The 16,367-nt window shown below is 33.4% G+C and overlaps 1 protein-coding gene across 1 annotated transcript in view; it reads right to left on the reverse strand.

The window, feature by feature from the left end:
• Window positions 1-1,171: 1,171 nt before the first annotated feature.
• The window catches only part of LOC128245842 (calcitonin gene-related peptide type 1 receptor-like), a 60,660-nt gene continuing 45,464 nt past the window's right edge, over window positions 1,172-16,367 (reverse strand). Inside the window, exons 4-14 of the mRNA XM_052964066.1 lie at window positions 15,611-15,712; window positions 12,517-12,613; window positions 12,025-12,151; window positions 7,494-7,647; window positions 5,943-6,009; window positions 3,700-3,763; window positions 3,438-3,517; window positions 2,865-3,000; window positions 2,147-2,188; window positions 1,619-1,768; window positions 1,172-1,285 (exon numbers count right to left, since the gene is read on the reverse strand). Of these exons, the coding sequence (XP_052820026.1) occupies window positions 1,244-1,285; window positions 1,619-1,768; window positions 2,147-2,188; window positions 2,865-3,000; window positions 3,438-3,517; window positions 3,700-3,763; window positions 5,943-6,009; window positions 7,494-7,647; window positions 12,025-12,151; window positions 12,517-12,613; window positions 15,611-15,712 (1,061 nt within the window). The 3' untranslated portion in view covers window positions 1,172-1,243. The remainder of the gene's footprint in view (window positions 1,286-1,618; window positions 1,769-2,146; window positions 2,189-2,864; window positions 3,001-3,437; window positions 3,518-3,699; window positions 3,764-5,942; window positions 6,010-7,493; window positions 7,648-12,024; window positions 12,152-12,516; window positions 12,614-15,610; window positions 15,713-16,367) is intronic.

A 16,367-nucleotide genomic window follows, 5' to 3' on the forward strand; every position in this document is an offset into this window, starting at 1 on the left:
ACAATGCAAAGCTGAGACAAGCATATCAATCTCAGATAAACCAGCATCAGCTTGATGAATTAAATGCATACACCATTAGTTGACTTAAACATTGTTTGCAAGTATCCCAAATCTTCTGTATTATTCTGCTTTACTAACTTTTATATTCTGCACACACTAAATGCTACTTAATCTGGTTATACACTATTTCAGAAAACATAAACCAATAAATGACCAGTCACGTAATTATATACTTAAATAAATATTTATTCTTCGCTATAACATCGCTACACCATGGCATCTAAAGAGGTTTTTCAGCCACAATACAAACACAGTTGATTGTCTTGACAAAATAGTTTGATTTTGTACACCAGTAATATTTACAACAATTTTACCTAACAACAGCAAAACACTACGTCTTAGACTTCAGGTAAATTTCCAAAACACAAATGTTACTATATTAAAGCACTCAAATTGTATTGTAAAAATGACAAAGAGAATCCTACATACACAGAGGCCTATCAAAGAAAGGTATTTTATATAGAGCAACATTTTCCCCGTTCATAACAACTATAGCAACAAAAATGTAAAAGCAAAAACCTGCTGTTTAGACAATCAATTGTGCTTTTTTTTCCTTTTGAAGTTGTCTAATGAATTGTGATTGTTTTTCTTGTATTATTGACAACTTTGAAACGATAATATATTCGAGTCTAAAACGCAGAATTGAATAAAATCTGAAACACCGGCTGACAGAATACCTGACTGGATATCAAAATCATTAATTTTTAATTTGAGGCAAAATCACCTATCTTTCCTTACAATTTATTATAGTGAACATTTTAAACACCGCACAGATGAGTGCGTAAATGGAGATAGCAATCTAATAACTGATTTCAGTCAGGCTCTGTTCCTAGAAAATATATTTTGGATCCAATATTTTTATTTGTCTCTAGGTCAACTATTCACCGGCAGTATCACACACAATCTTAAGCATGCACTCTATCGTGTTATCCGTGTCGCCCTCCAGACAAATCCTGATCGAGTAAGACTTTCGGGATAAATATAAAAAATCGTATGCATCAATTTCCCATCAACATCCATGAACTTGTTTCCAAATTGAATATTTCTTTGGAAATGGTATGGGAATTAAACTGATGTTTTGTAGACAAGTATAATGAGTAGTTATGATGATGTTTCTTCTCCGGTGATATTTAAATTTGTGTCGTCGCCGTGTTTCTGTATTTTGTTTAATTGTCATTCGGTCTTAATCCAATGATTCCATTTTCCCCATTTCCATCGGAGGGTCCTGAAGGGAGATGCAATGGAATATTTTGAAGGACATCACATATATTAAAACGTGCTTTATTCACAGACCTCATTGTGTTCACAAACCTCAAATTTGTATTTGACTTAAATTAAGCCTTTGTTCTTCAAGTAATATACTTTATTTTTCAACAGAAATTAGGTTATCTTTGAAAATAAAGAGTAGAGATAGTTAAGAATAATAGTAACATGTTGACTTGTGTGTCGCTTCGGCTACACAAACATAAAACTTCAGTCATTATTGTGTTAGTGGAACAAATTACTGAATATCTTTTCATTGAAATTATTTAATAAATATGTTTCTCAAATTACCAACCTTATTTTCCGCGGTACTGAAGTATGTCGCTTGCGTCTGAGTGACGGGATCCATGGTTGTGTATGTGGCACCAGGTCCTCCAGACGCCCTCAGGCTGCTTCGGCTCATCAGTTTGTGTTGGTTCCACTTCCGTCGTAACACCTGGATAACCTTTTAGTAAAAATCAAAGGAGCTGCAGGGATAAAGTTTGGGCATAAAAATGATCAGCATATCCCTAGTATTTCAATATGCAAATCGCTGAAGTCAATTACCTTCGGAATTTCGTAAAAGGAGTAGAAACTCGTATATGATGACCAAGCAATGAACATGAAAATAAGACAATTGATGCTTGTTAATGCTAATGAAGTGACACAGGACTATTTTCGTTTAGAATGTAATGAACACGGTATAATGTCCTTAGCATTTAGTAGATCATATATACAAAACACATACGTGAATATATATGTATGCTCATCTATTTTAGGATAACACTAACACAACGTATGTTGTTTTGGTAGCAACATATTGCATAGACGTATCAGCACGTACCTCTCCATTACAGAAACAGTACATCGTTGAAACAAAAGCACCCTGAAAAACAAAGAAAATTAATAACTTACATCTAACCTTTAAGATGAATATCAACGAATGCATATGGCAAGGGCCTTGACGAGCCTTTCAAACCTTGCTGACCTGACTCACCGGAGCTTTACCGGAGCACGAGTTTGACGTTTTTCGGGGACCGAAACTAGTACGGCAGCGCAACGGTATTATATCGTTAAGAATGGTAGTTAGTCGTCAGAACATCGCCAGTCTTACAACATTGGCGACGCCAGGCGACGGTTTGAATATTTGAACATGTATTAGAACAACAACAGAACAGCAATAGGACTTCGTTAATGTCGGTAGAGCACGTGTTGTGCTCCGTTGTGGTTATGCATTCTTAACATTTTCAAACAATTTGAAGATGTACAACCAATCTTCAGAATAATGATATGAGATACTACATCGGTAATGCTACGGAGCTCCGCAGATTTTCTCGCCTTTCTCAAAAGTTTTTTTTTCCGGTAGGAACAACAGAAGTGTGTGACATCCCCTTAAACAGGAACAAGTCAAAGATTGTTGCATAAATGTTGGTAAAGCTAGCTTACTTCAAATCAAACATCCATATTAAGACGACTTAAAATAAAATATGTTGATGCGACAAGTGCTTAAAGAAAATGTTCTCATTATCCTGCTTATACTTCAGATATAAAATGGAATTTACCTGAAGAGATATTAGCAGCGCGACGGATGTGTGGTAAACGTCCTGCAGTTTGGAGCCCGGTTCTGGTCGAATAGGAAAAAGAAGATATTGTAAGCCCAACAGGGGAACCAGGATTAGTGTAGCCCTCGTTGCTTTCCTTCAAATGAATTATGATACTATAAATATAAATTGACTCAAATATACAAAATAATTTGGAATGGAAAGAAACGGAAAATAGAAATATACATATCAAACGGTTTATTTAAATATTTTTTTTGTTAAATATAATACAGTTTACTTTAATAGGTTCCATCAAGATGCGGCAAATGATTAAACAGACGCGTGCTATATATCGGTTTGGCCGATCTAAATCGTTTCCTATATGTCATAGAAATGATGGGCAGTTTTCAATACAATTCTTATAATTGTCCTTAGATATGCCATATTGATTCTATTCAGTCCATTGGGCAGTCGACTACAGTGCAATCATATTCTACTCTTAGGCTTAAAGATTTAAGTTTGTTATTGAATACGCCTCAAGGCTGAGAAAAAGTCTTTTCAATTGCTGTTTAAAAGAAGAATCAAGTAGCGTACCTGGTCTGATCTGCTTCCGGCATTTGTCGTAACTTTGTGATCAACAGCCGGACAATATTCACCAAAAACAGTACGTTTACCTGAGTAAGAAAATAGTAAAATAGTAGAGCAATAACAATATAGTTTCGATATGTAAGACGTTATTTACTTATCATGTATATTATGAAGACGACACAATGTACATATATTGTTATTTACATACATAAGATATCAACATCCATAATAATATATTATTAAGTTTGGTAGCGTGAAACAACCTTACCCCGATTGAAAGCACGATCGGTCCATACATGATCCACTGTAGCGCACTCTCGTTAATCCAGCAACTACAAATTAAAACACGACAGACATATGTCAAATGAATGAAATACAAATGAATATAAATATCAAAGATAGATGGTTCAGGGACGGCATTCATTCCTAAAACATCTTAAGTCATTTTATAATTGAGGTCAAAATAGCGTGCACACAAATGTATAGAATAATGATTAACTTAAAAGTGTGTATTTTGAATGAAATGGATTGAAATAAAGTAATTCAGAAATTATCAATTACTAATTAAATAAACTCAAATGTTGACAAATGACTTAGGTTAGGAAATGACTTTTATAAATACTAGTTTTCTTAACATCATTAAGAAAAATCCAGTAAATCAGTGGTCGATTAAATAGTTTCGGCAGGACCGGACCTGTCCATAAATATTTTATGCATATAAAAATAAATATTTTATGGACTGTTCACGTTATAAAACTAAAGAGTGCTGCTGTGCAATTTTAACAACGCCGAAAGACTCGCAAGCACACATGGCAAGAAGACTGTTGGGAACAGATTGCTTCTAAAGTATCAAATGGAATATAAAAGAAATGAAACACATTTGTGGGCTGACTGGCCGGTCCTTTTAATGTCAAGTGACCCTCAATGGTGTGAATTTAAATATAAACATTATTTCGCTGCTCCAATCATTTGACAAGCAATATATTTCAGTTTAAAAATAATTAATTAAATATTATCAACATGTAAAGCATGGAAATTTAATGTATGATTATACGAATACCCTTTGAAAACATATTGATCATAAAGTCATAGACCACATTATGGTGTTATGAAGTTCCTACTTTTGATAGACTGTTTTGTGTTAATTTACCATAATGCATGATGTTTTTGCTTCTCACGTCTTAAATGTGTTTTAAATTTTGTTTCAATACATTTTAAGTTAACAACTTTAGACAATTTTAACAATTAGATGATTTATGTTTAAAACAAGACTGTGCTTCCATATGCGTATCTTGTTAAGATTTTCTGTACGTCATAAGCGTCGATCTGCGCATCATAAACCTTGAGATGTAAGATGTTTTTGTCCCCAGAGTTGTCAATGGAATTGTTATTGTATTGTTTTTCTCTAAACACATGGATATTTGTAAAATTAATCCTTGGCGAAATCTTTCACAAGCAGACAGGAAGTAATTTATTATGTATCTGTATATCTGTTAGAAACCTCTGTTTAGGTTTATGTACAGTCTAGAAAACATGCAAATACGAGCGATATGTTCACATTATGAACACTAAGAGCGATGAAAAAAAGACCATTTTTAGCATCAACCTTGGTGATGTGCCCTTTAGTTTTCTAACTTCTATTTCCTTTAATTTCACCTCAATGCCTTGGCAATGTCGACAAAAAAATGGGCATTGATCAGACTTTATATGCGAATTCCCACAAACATGTATCCGTTAGGAGATTTTCCCTAATGGTTATTTGATGAGAAGGGCGTATGCCATAATTATTCCAGGCAGAGGCACGATAACATTGTCATTACAGGGGAAAACGGATTCTATTTATCCTGCATTGTTTGGTACTTGAGTAATGACCCATAGTCGATCATGTTGTCTCCGTTGAGTATTAATCAAAATCTGCCTTCTTCACACAAAATGGCCAATTTATGGACAAAGAACAAATCTGACAAAGAAAAGATAAGATTACTTATTGCAGGGATTTGTAAAAGAGGAAAATGTTAATTTAGTTTTATAACGCTTATAAAAAATCACAGATTTTACCAATTGAGATATAACAACGAAATCCTAAACATTCAACGTTATAATACATATAACTGTTTGTTACATAATATGTAAGTACTCTGCCTTTACATAAATAATCGAAAACTTATTTACTAATATATATACAATGATGCTGCATTAAATAAACCATATTAGGGTTATACGATATATATATCTGTATTTAAGCCATAATCAAACGTGTCTAATGGTTTCTTAAAATTTTAAACGCAAGGTTTCTGTATATTGCTGATCCTAAGAGTGATACGATCTAAGGAATTGTATAAGCGGTCATTTATCAATTACAACACGTGAGGGCTTACTTAAGATATTGGTCGAGTTTCAGTTCTCGTCATGTATAAAGCGTATTTGTCGCTCCAAAAATCAAATCTGATACTACTTATTTTGTTTGTGATTGGAGATCGTTTTTCGTGTATAAATTGATAAAACACTTACTCCATGGTAAGATAGTCGTCCGATCCACGAACCAACGTGTACACCAGTGTTAATACGACCGGAATACCTGAAATAGAAAGTCGATTTCGCCTTCCTTCTTTACGGTGTTGGAAATTACTAAGGCATCACCTTTTACTTTATGGTATTTATGATAAATAATCATATTATAAACATAAAATAACATGTTACAGCAAGGCAAAGACTTATACACGCATATTTTATAAGGTATGGCAACAGAAGAAAATTTAACTATACTAAGCCTACATCAGATAAGATGTTGTAATGAAATGCATTCATTCGTTAGGCCCTTAAAGAAAGTTCTTTGTTTCCACTAAAAACTCGAAAACAAATAGGGGGAGTAGGTAGGCATAACTTCTTTTCGATTTGACAACCCGGATTTCTGTACGAAACTGACCTATATCAGAATATATCGCTAAGGTAGAAAGTGTTAAATATATCCTGGTCAAATTTGAACATGTTCATTTATATATAAACATGTTTCAGGATATAACGAAACAAAGTCCCGCTAAGGCAATAGAGTGCAAACTTTGGAGGAATAAGGCTCGGTCGGTTAGTGGAAACAAACAGTTGCATGCCTTAGATTGAATTTAAACAGGTACATACCCTAATCTTCAGAAATACTAATCAAGTTAGCACTAATTTAAAGGCGAATTTTTCAGTCGAACATCTTGAATTGAAATACATGTTATTAGGAATTGAAACCTGTTTGAGAACACGAATGAAACGTGACAATCTAACTTACAAGATACGCTAAAGGCTAACATGTTTTATATGTACAGAAATCATATGTGTTTTTATCATCCTATAGTGTGCGCCTTTTAACTTTCATAGACATTAAACTCGTATTTATCAGCGTACATTATAACAAAATTTTTAAACTGACAGAGATGTAATTCCTTACGTTCTAATGTATTAAAGTTTTGTCCATACATTTCTGACAGACAATGTTGCCCTTTTCCTCAATGCCGCTACAGTTTTGACCAATTTATAACGATAAGTCAAAATGTGATTCTAAAATGACAAAAAATGTGTATTCATACATTTACTTGCCACAAGTTCTTCAATTTGTGTTAGCATGACAAGAGACCACTTTTAAAGATTATTAATCATAAACGACACTATTTATGTGACTTCATAAAAAAGTTACAACTTTTATCATCGTCCCCAACAATCATCTGTTCAGCGAAGGTTATCTTGATCATTTACTAGTAGCAATATAGTCTGCTTACGTACCAACAGTGAAGAGCATATCATATCTCTAAGCTTCTGATATTTTGGTACAATTATAAACATGTCCATTTGACAAAAGATGAACATTAAAATGAGTAATAAGTAAGTTGAGACTAATCAAGGTGTTTTTTTTTCATATTGAGTTTAATGCTGTAATGCGTGCGCAAATGAGTAAAAATCAATTGAATTTTGCGATTGTTCATACTATTTTAATCAAAATCCCATTTCATTTATAGAATGCTCTTTTTATCATAAGTTGTATATTATATAAGAATATCAAAATGATATACAAGTACCAACCCCAGCCAATGATGTAACAGGAGATTATGAGAATCTTCCCCGAGCTGAACGCGTACACCATGATCGTGTTGAGGTATAAACCCTCACAGAACATCCAGAGGAAGTTGCACACAGTGAAATACTGGCACATAATGTGCAGGGCCTGGCACCAGAGCTGAAAAACACACATTTCTTTAAAAAATGGAATGCAATTATGAACGAACAAACGAAAACCGATTAACGAAAAACAGAAGCGACGAAATGTATGTTGTATCTTGTTTAATTTACCAGTGAACAGATTTGTTTTGTTCATATACGGCCATTTATCTAAAAGAAACAAAGTCAATTGAATTCAAGCCCTTACAATGAGATAAGAGCACCGATACATGATAAAATAAAAGCATATCAAGGAACCCATTAGCCTTTGTATTGTTATCGAACGACCCTAAATTGCCTGTAATTTCCTTAATTAGGGAAACTATTTTATTTTAAGACATAACATGTTGTTGAACGATCCATTGTCGAAATTGTAATCATGACTGCTACGGTATTTTATTACATAATGTTTCCGTTTTTGGATAATTTGTACAGTCATGGCATTTTTACTGGGATCTTGTATCGAAAGTCAATAGTAATAATTACATTGCAATTGAAAACAAAACAATAAACACTGCTCCGCAGAGTCCTATTTTAACAAGGATAGTTTTGCATATTGAAATTTCATATGTGATAAAATAAAACGTTTTGTAATAAGAATTGAATGTTCCTTGCATGAATATTAAATCCGTATCCAATTACATCATTATAGTTTTACTTTAAATCCGAAGCAATAAGGGTCATATGATAAAAGTACGCTTTTGCTAAATAAAGACGATTGTTTTATGTTGATTTCCACCTGTGTGTAGATGTGCAATTCAATGGAAATTACAGGGACAAGACAGATACACAATTCGTATTGGCACACAAACCACGACCGAAAGCAAATACATCTAAAAAAAAAGAAATGTTCACGTTTGTTTAATCAAAGGGATTGAATGCCACTGTTTTTGTCAGAAAATAGTTAACACAGGGTTTTGTTATTGACAACCACTTATTTATCTCCAAATAGTTGCCATGCCACTCGCATTTAAACCGCAAAGTTGTCATAGCCATTGACATTTCTGGCTGTTCTGCAATTGGCGTTTCCTCTGTAAATGTTTCCAACATACGGTAACGGTTTATTCTGTAATGTCGTAATGCCTTGTTCATGTCAGACAGTGAGTTTAAGATTGAGCTCATTTTAGTTGTAAGGAAACGTAAATAGTTTTTATAATAGTTAAAGAAAAAGACGTAGGTGGTACCCAAAAGCATACAAAATCTTATAACTCATTACACTTTTCAATTAAAAGAAAACCAATTTACCAGTTTATAAAAAAGTATCATTCTCTAAATAATCACCGTTTTCATTTTCCCAATGAGATAGAACACAAAAACAATAACAAACCAAAAACGTGGAACAACTACACAAATCTCCACAAACAACACACTGCGTATAGAATATATACAACTACGGACTTTTATCAAGGATTGTTAGGTACCACCTTGGAACGGTCAGTAAAATGTAAATTTACTGGGGTTTAAACTAGTTTGTGTGCACTACATCACTCCTATCTTAAATTTTCCGAATAAAGTAAAAACGTAAATGGTAAATCTTATCAAAGTATACATTAACTTGAAGAAACTTAAGAATTAAACAAATAATGATAAACTAAACGGTAAAAAAAAATCAATTCTATGATTAGGGATCCCAACTCTATTTGCAGACGAAGGAATATAATTCAGAGTACTAAATGAAAACACTTTTCAAAGATATGATGAAGTTATTGTTTGAAAATATAAAAATCTCACACAGTCTGCATTAGCACATAAAAATATAAAACTGTGTGATCGTATAATTTTATAATGAAAATTAGTCAGCGATTTAAGACTACTATTGTACTCAGATATCAAACCAAACTGATTGGTTCAGATGTAGATTGCGTGCATATTCATTATACATGAAACCTTTAAGACACTACTGTTAGAGAAAACATAAAATATATGTAAAATTTGTAACATTGGCATTGATGAATAAAAGCGCCACATGTTGTACATTTGTCTTCTGTGTACTGACCTGAGGATCGATCATTTCACACCATTGACGATTTGTATTTAATGTGTCTAGCCTGTTAAGGCCATAACAATACGTACTTGCGCACTTGCTATCGTTGCCTCCGGATTTTATGTTATTCATTGCTTTATTTATTTTCGGGATATATTGTATTTTGTGTAGCTACAGCCTTTACTTGACATATGTTCCTCTGTTTATTATTGATCCTTCGTCTGTGTATATATTAGTATAATGTTTTACAGTTATATTATAAAGTGATTGACAAAGGGCAAGCCAATAACCTGAAACGGTCAAAATAATACGAACCAAACGATGCATTCCCCTGCTACATTATAAGGACATTTCCGTTAAGAGCAACACCTACAACAGAACAGATATGTTTTCGATCACTAGTTTAAATCCGAGGCGTTTATTTCATTCTATATTTCCATGCACGTGCGGTTAATCACGTGTAACCTATATTAAGCCTAGCCTAATGACTTAAGACAAGGTATTCGTAGATTTGATCGATACTGAGCTTGTCAATGAAGCGTCCATTGTATTATTACATAAGTGATATTATCATGTTGAGACAATTAAAACAACTTTTAGCTGTGATTATGAATTCAGTTATTTATACCTAAATTAAGTCCATCCCTGGTTGATACAGTGAACTTATGGTCTCATATGTTTCTTGGAGACATTGGAAAACATTGAACTATATATTTTGTTAAGTTTCATCGTAACTTGGGTTTACTAAAGAGTGTTGTTGTGGTAATTATAAAGAATTGTGCAATATCTCAATCTTAATATTTAAATGTTTTTCTTCATGCAGTACCGCCGAATAATCAAGATAAAGCCCATGTATTGCGAAACTGTTCATGTTTGGTTCAAAACGACTATATCATTAAGATCGGTTATATATATTAAATCATCAACGAAATAAGGAAGAGATAGAAGACATTTGATGATATCAGTAAATAATATAATTATCATATTGTATTAATATGTGTTAAAATATCGTTTTTGTATGATCACGAGCTTTCTGCATACGTTCAAATTATTGTTGGTATCTTAATTCATTTTTTTCAAAAATCCTTTGTTTGAATACCACAATGGTACTAAACTAATTGTGAATCGCCCCTCAATTTCCGTTTTGAACGCCGATAATGTAAAATGTGATTCTATTGATCCATCCGCTTGTAGAGAAATAGTTTATCTAAGGCTCATAAATTGAAGTATTTCAATTCAAGCATTTATAAATATTTACTAATTGGATTCGCAAATATTTTCCAAAAATAAAAAAATTAACCTTATTGAACAGTGCATGGCTTAATATAAAAACTGTATACAGGTCACTATTTACGGAAAGAAACATTTTAAGGTAAAAAGGTAAACACAAATGTGGATTAACATTCGATAAAAACATTACTTTTGTATTTATTGTTCGTGTTTGCATTATAGTATTCCATCTCTCTCATTGTCAGAGCTCAGTCTAATTTGCTTGTAGACAATATTGTTTACACTTAAAGAGTGAGGAAGACGCTTCGTTATTGTCACTGTTTCAAATTATTTTAAAGTTTTGTGTTTTAGATTATTAGTCAGTTAATTCTGTTCGTATTAATTGCGTGTGAGGGCAAATGTGAGAGCAATTCCAAGAAAACCTTTGAAAAACAAGATTAACATTTCCTAACATTTTCCTTACCCGTTCTGTTCAATTTCATAACATTCTTTATTTAAACAAATATCAATTGTTTTAATTTTATTAATTACAAACTTTGGTGCATTAAAGTGAAGCTACTAATTTTGCTCAAAATTTAGTTTCTGCAATTGATTTTATAAAAAGGATTTAAAAAATATTTCACTTCTGCCTTTTGCAGAGAAAATACTAAGTTTTATTTACTGTTGTTATTACACTGATAAAACTCCATTTCACCGTAAAGAAGACAAACAAAAACGTCGTCATATTCTAGCGTGTAAGTAGACTTCCCCGAAAGACTACTTTAGGGTTAAACCTCTACTTTCAGTGAAATTGCAAGTTGACATATATTGAGTACACTGCTAAACCATGAAGACTTTTCGCGGGTATTTATCGGTAAGCCTACCCCACTCATCCGATAAACATTTCCTTCATCAGATTTTGCGTTGACAATAAGGTTGCATGTTAGGTTATTAAGATAACATGAAGTGATATCTTAATGATAAAGAAGGGCTCGTTCGCAGTTCTTAATCCGCCCATCTTCAATTATTTCGATTTTACTTCGTGTCATCTAACTATTTCACAGACACTAAACCCACTACCACTGATTTGAAACGTAAATATTGGTATCATAACAAATAACATGGGTGCGTTGCTTTTAAAAAAATAAAAAGAACATTTCATAACGCTATTGTAATGGTAAACCAACAAAGATCACTTCATACCGGATTATACAGGAGAACTTCGCCATCCAAAGCCGCTAACACGTAGTATAAAATCCAGGATATCCCAGTGAACACATACGAAAGGAATAGGTTCTTGTGGATAGTTATTCGGTCACATCGAAGTTGCCTACAATGTTAAAATGATATTAACATATATGCATTATGCATCTATTTGGGACAACAATCAAAAACATACTGTTTATCAATGTGAGGACTTTATAAGCGCATACGTTTCAATATAACTACATGTCCAGCCATTTCTGGGGGAAATCCTATGACAGACATTATTTATGTAATATTGAAACATTTGGTTCTACTAATTATAACAATATACAATCATATTAATGTTCAAGTAAGTAAGTTTCATGAAATGCGACTGGTAAAGTGCAATTAAATATACGATAGCACCAATATTAAGCGACTTCAAACCAAAGGTTGACATATTTAACATCATTCACATGTAGATCTGTGGTTGAATATTTGCTGACTTACCGGAATCTAAAGAAAATAATCAATGACACCACCAGCATGAGAAGTGAGAGTGAAAAACCGCCAATGAATATGTAGATGTGCTTTGTATCATCCTCTGCTTGCTGTAATATTAATGGAAACATTGAACAACAGTTAGTGTTACACATGTTTAGGATGTTGATCTGAACGCTCATGGAAATTGCTTTTAACTAACGAGATTTTACCCCAATCACGTTATTCTGGTTAGTTTGCATTAAACTTTCTCGAAGAGATTCTTAAAAAACAATGGACCTAAAATAATGTTAGGTAGACAACCTTTAAAAGGCTCTTCAGTATTTTTTTGAAATACTGTAAATACAAACGAATGACATATATTCGGCAATTTAACTATAAAAAGTTATCCGGTTAGCGCAGTGGTGAGTTCACTCACTTCTCACAAAAGCGATCAGGACTCGATTAAAAAAGAAAGAAAGCTAAATCGGAGCTAGGAAGAACTTGAAGAAAAAAGTGAAATATGCTCTTTAGACATATCGTGGAAATATGGAAATATTCGAAATTTTAAAACAAACTACATTTTTTAGCCGGTTTTCACCGAAAATCGAGATATTGGAATGATCATGCCGTTAGGTGGGCGAACAGGCGGTCGGTCGTTAAACATTGGTTTTCCTCCAAGAACTTACGATGTCATAGATGGATAGAAATAAATCTTGTTGAGTACGTAGCTTTTGTAATGTGCTAGCGTTGGATTGCTTTTGAGGGGAATGTGTTCAAAAACAAGGTCTCTGTTTCTTAAAATAGAAAACAATAAATATGATGGATAATGATGTAGGGTGATGGTGGAAAGCTTATAAGCAAGTTAGCTTAGGATTAAATTTGAGGGGTTGGGGTTAAGGTCACTGTTACTTTAAATAGCAAAATGGTTTCCGCGAAACCGTACATTTGTTTCCAACCAATAACATAAGCTAGCATTCATCAATTGTAATGATAGTTGGTGTGTTTGAATCTTATTTAAAGAGCTAACATACGATTGCTTTTGAGAGGTTTTGCTGAAGGACAAGGTCACTATTTCTCAAAATAGAAAAGTGATTTTCCACCCAATAACCTAAGTATGAATTGATGGGTAATACTGAAAGTTGGTGTAGGTAGTTTATGTAAAGAGCTAACTTGGGTTTTCAGTAATGTGGATGGGTCAAAGTCAAAATCACTATTGTAGCGTAACCGCATATTTGCACGATTACCGCCCTTTGTTATAAATTGGCCATTTGCGTTAACGAAGTTAAATGTCTCGCGGTGTTTTTCAAAGATTAGTTTTATTTTTTAGACTTATTATTCCAAACAAATGTTTTATTAGCGACAGTAATAATTAAAGGAATTATGTTAAACGTTATTTATTAATCGGTAGTTGTTTTTATAAAGAGTATTAGTAAAATTAAAGCTGTCTCCCTTCATGTTTTCGCAAAGTGGAATATACCCGTTTTACCCATCTTAATAATGAACTCGTCCGCCCGGTGAGTATATTAGCGCATCGCTCAGCTGAAAGATTCGTTCTGTGATTGACCGCCGTCGAGGTAACATCAAACAGTTAACCGGAAATAGTCTTTCGAAGGCAAATAGTTAGAGTCTTGACCTTCTGGCTGTTTATTATTGAACACAGATCATTGCGATCTGAGGGATAAAAAGGCCCCAGGAACTTGACATCTATAGGGTTATCTAGCGTTCCAGTTCAAGTAGCCAGATACATAGAGCATTGCGATCTAGTCTGGTGAACGGAGCTGGTGGTTAGAAACACTAGTAAGCTTCATACCTGGCATCTGCGTTGGCCACAGAGCATTGCGATCTGTGCACTGACAAAGGATCATGTATTTTACATCGCTAATAAACAAGCTCCCGTAAGAGAAAGCCATTCATCAAGTGACTGAACTTTATATAAACCAATGCATAATCTTTGAACCCTGATTATTTGGTTGATTATGTTTTAACTCACCAATCATTTTGATAGGCTCTGCGACACCGATTGAACATACAGCCGACACGTTACACTATTATTATAAAATAGATAAATGGTTTTGGTGTCAAATATTGGTTTCCGCCCAATGATTTCAGTTAGAATTGATAAAAGCAGTGAAAGTTGGTTTGCAGTTACCTTTATATGTGAAGAGATAGCTAATGATGTGATTTTAGAAGGTTGGGGTGAAAGTCACTGTTATTTGAAATAGATAAATGGTCTCCGCGCAATATATAGGCAGGAATTAATTAATAGTAATGAAAATTTCTTTGAGGGTAGTGTTTTTAATGAGCTAGATTGGGTTTGCATTAATGGGGAATGGCTCACAGATCACTGTTACTTTAAATAGAAAAAGATGGTTTTCGCGGCGCCACACATTGGATTCTGCCCAATCCAGTTAAAATTGACGGAAAGTAATTTTAGTTTGTATGTATGTAGCTTAACTAAAGCGCTAGCTAGAAATTGCTCTTAAATGTGATGGGATCAGGGTCAATGTAACTATTTTGACAAAAATAATACTATTGTGAATTTGGTCTGTAAGATTGTTGCATGATGATTATGAAACATTTATTTATGAGTGTGTGTTGTTTTGTGAAGTTTCGTGTCACTCTTAACGTGTCTACTGTGTGACGTTGTTCTTGTGCATTTTTCAAATTATAATGATTCAAGATTTTGCTGCCTGAGTATTTTGTAATTGCAATTATAAATGTGGTCTTTGAATCCTTAATATGATTGTTTACATAACACAAATGGCAGGGGAAAACTTGCAGCATTAGAACTACGTCGGTTTTAGTTGTACAGCAAGGACATGCTATAGCCTTTAGAAATGGTAAGTATAAGAACCTTCCATAACTACAGGGGTTGCACTTTCCATTGTATAATTGTCAAATGTGCAAGATTTGCGAGTAATGTGGACAAAACAATACTTTTCTACCAAACTAAAACAGTAATAACCATACACCATTTTTTATTTTAAAAAATCTGGGGTATATACAGAGGTCTATTTACTGTGATTTGTCTAGTGAGACGATGCCCAATGACAAAAACTAAAATGAAGTTCAAATCACATTCAGAATATAACACATAATCTTGCCTGATCCGACATCTGGCGGGAGTGTGAGTTGTAACACTCGCTGTAGTTTGCCCAGCGCTGTCCTGTTGTCTGGTTCACAAACCACGTCCCGTTTCTCGTGCATTCCCGGTACGCAAATGCTAAAAATAAAACAAAACTTACGGTATCATATCTTGCTCGTGGTCTTTACAGTTTTTATTATAAATGTTTTTTGCTGAATTTGTAATGATAAGTTTTTCCTAGTATACAAATTGATACAATACACATCAGGCATCAGTTTGTCAATACTCGTAAAATCCGTCACAATATGTCTTATAAGTTTGCTCTAAATGCTTAAGCTCATGCAATACTAAGATTAAATAACTATGGCTAACGAACACAATTAAAGTCACGGTAAACTCTGTTGCGATAATAGGTCAGTTACGGTGAACTTTATTTAGATAAGTTTTATTTTAAAGAACTAGGGCCATAATAATAATATCGTTTACTAACAATCCCTACTTAAAAACTAGCTTCTGAAGAATTATTCATTAGCTTGCAAAAATTGAAATTGAAAATATTCAATGCAATTACGTGTACCAAGTTTGAATGTGTATAGTTTCTTCAAGCCACAATTTAATTGTACGACAACGCGAGAAACCGACAAATAAATTGTTGGATGCCTAATGTATACCACGTGGATATCAGTTATTTGAGGGACATTTACATTAGTAGAATGAAAAAATATCGAATGTGTTTTTCGCAATGTGTAAAAGAAATATATACTACTTGTATGAGATTAGCTACACATAAATG

The sequence above is a fragment of the Mya arenaria genome, chromosome 9 (assembly GCF_026914265.1).
Source record: "Mya arenaria isolate MELC-2E11 chromosome 9, ASM2691426v1".
NCBI lineage: Eukaryota > Metazoa > Mollusca > Bivalvia > Myida > Myidae > Mya > Mya arenaria.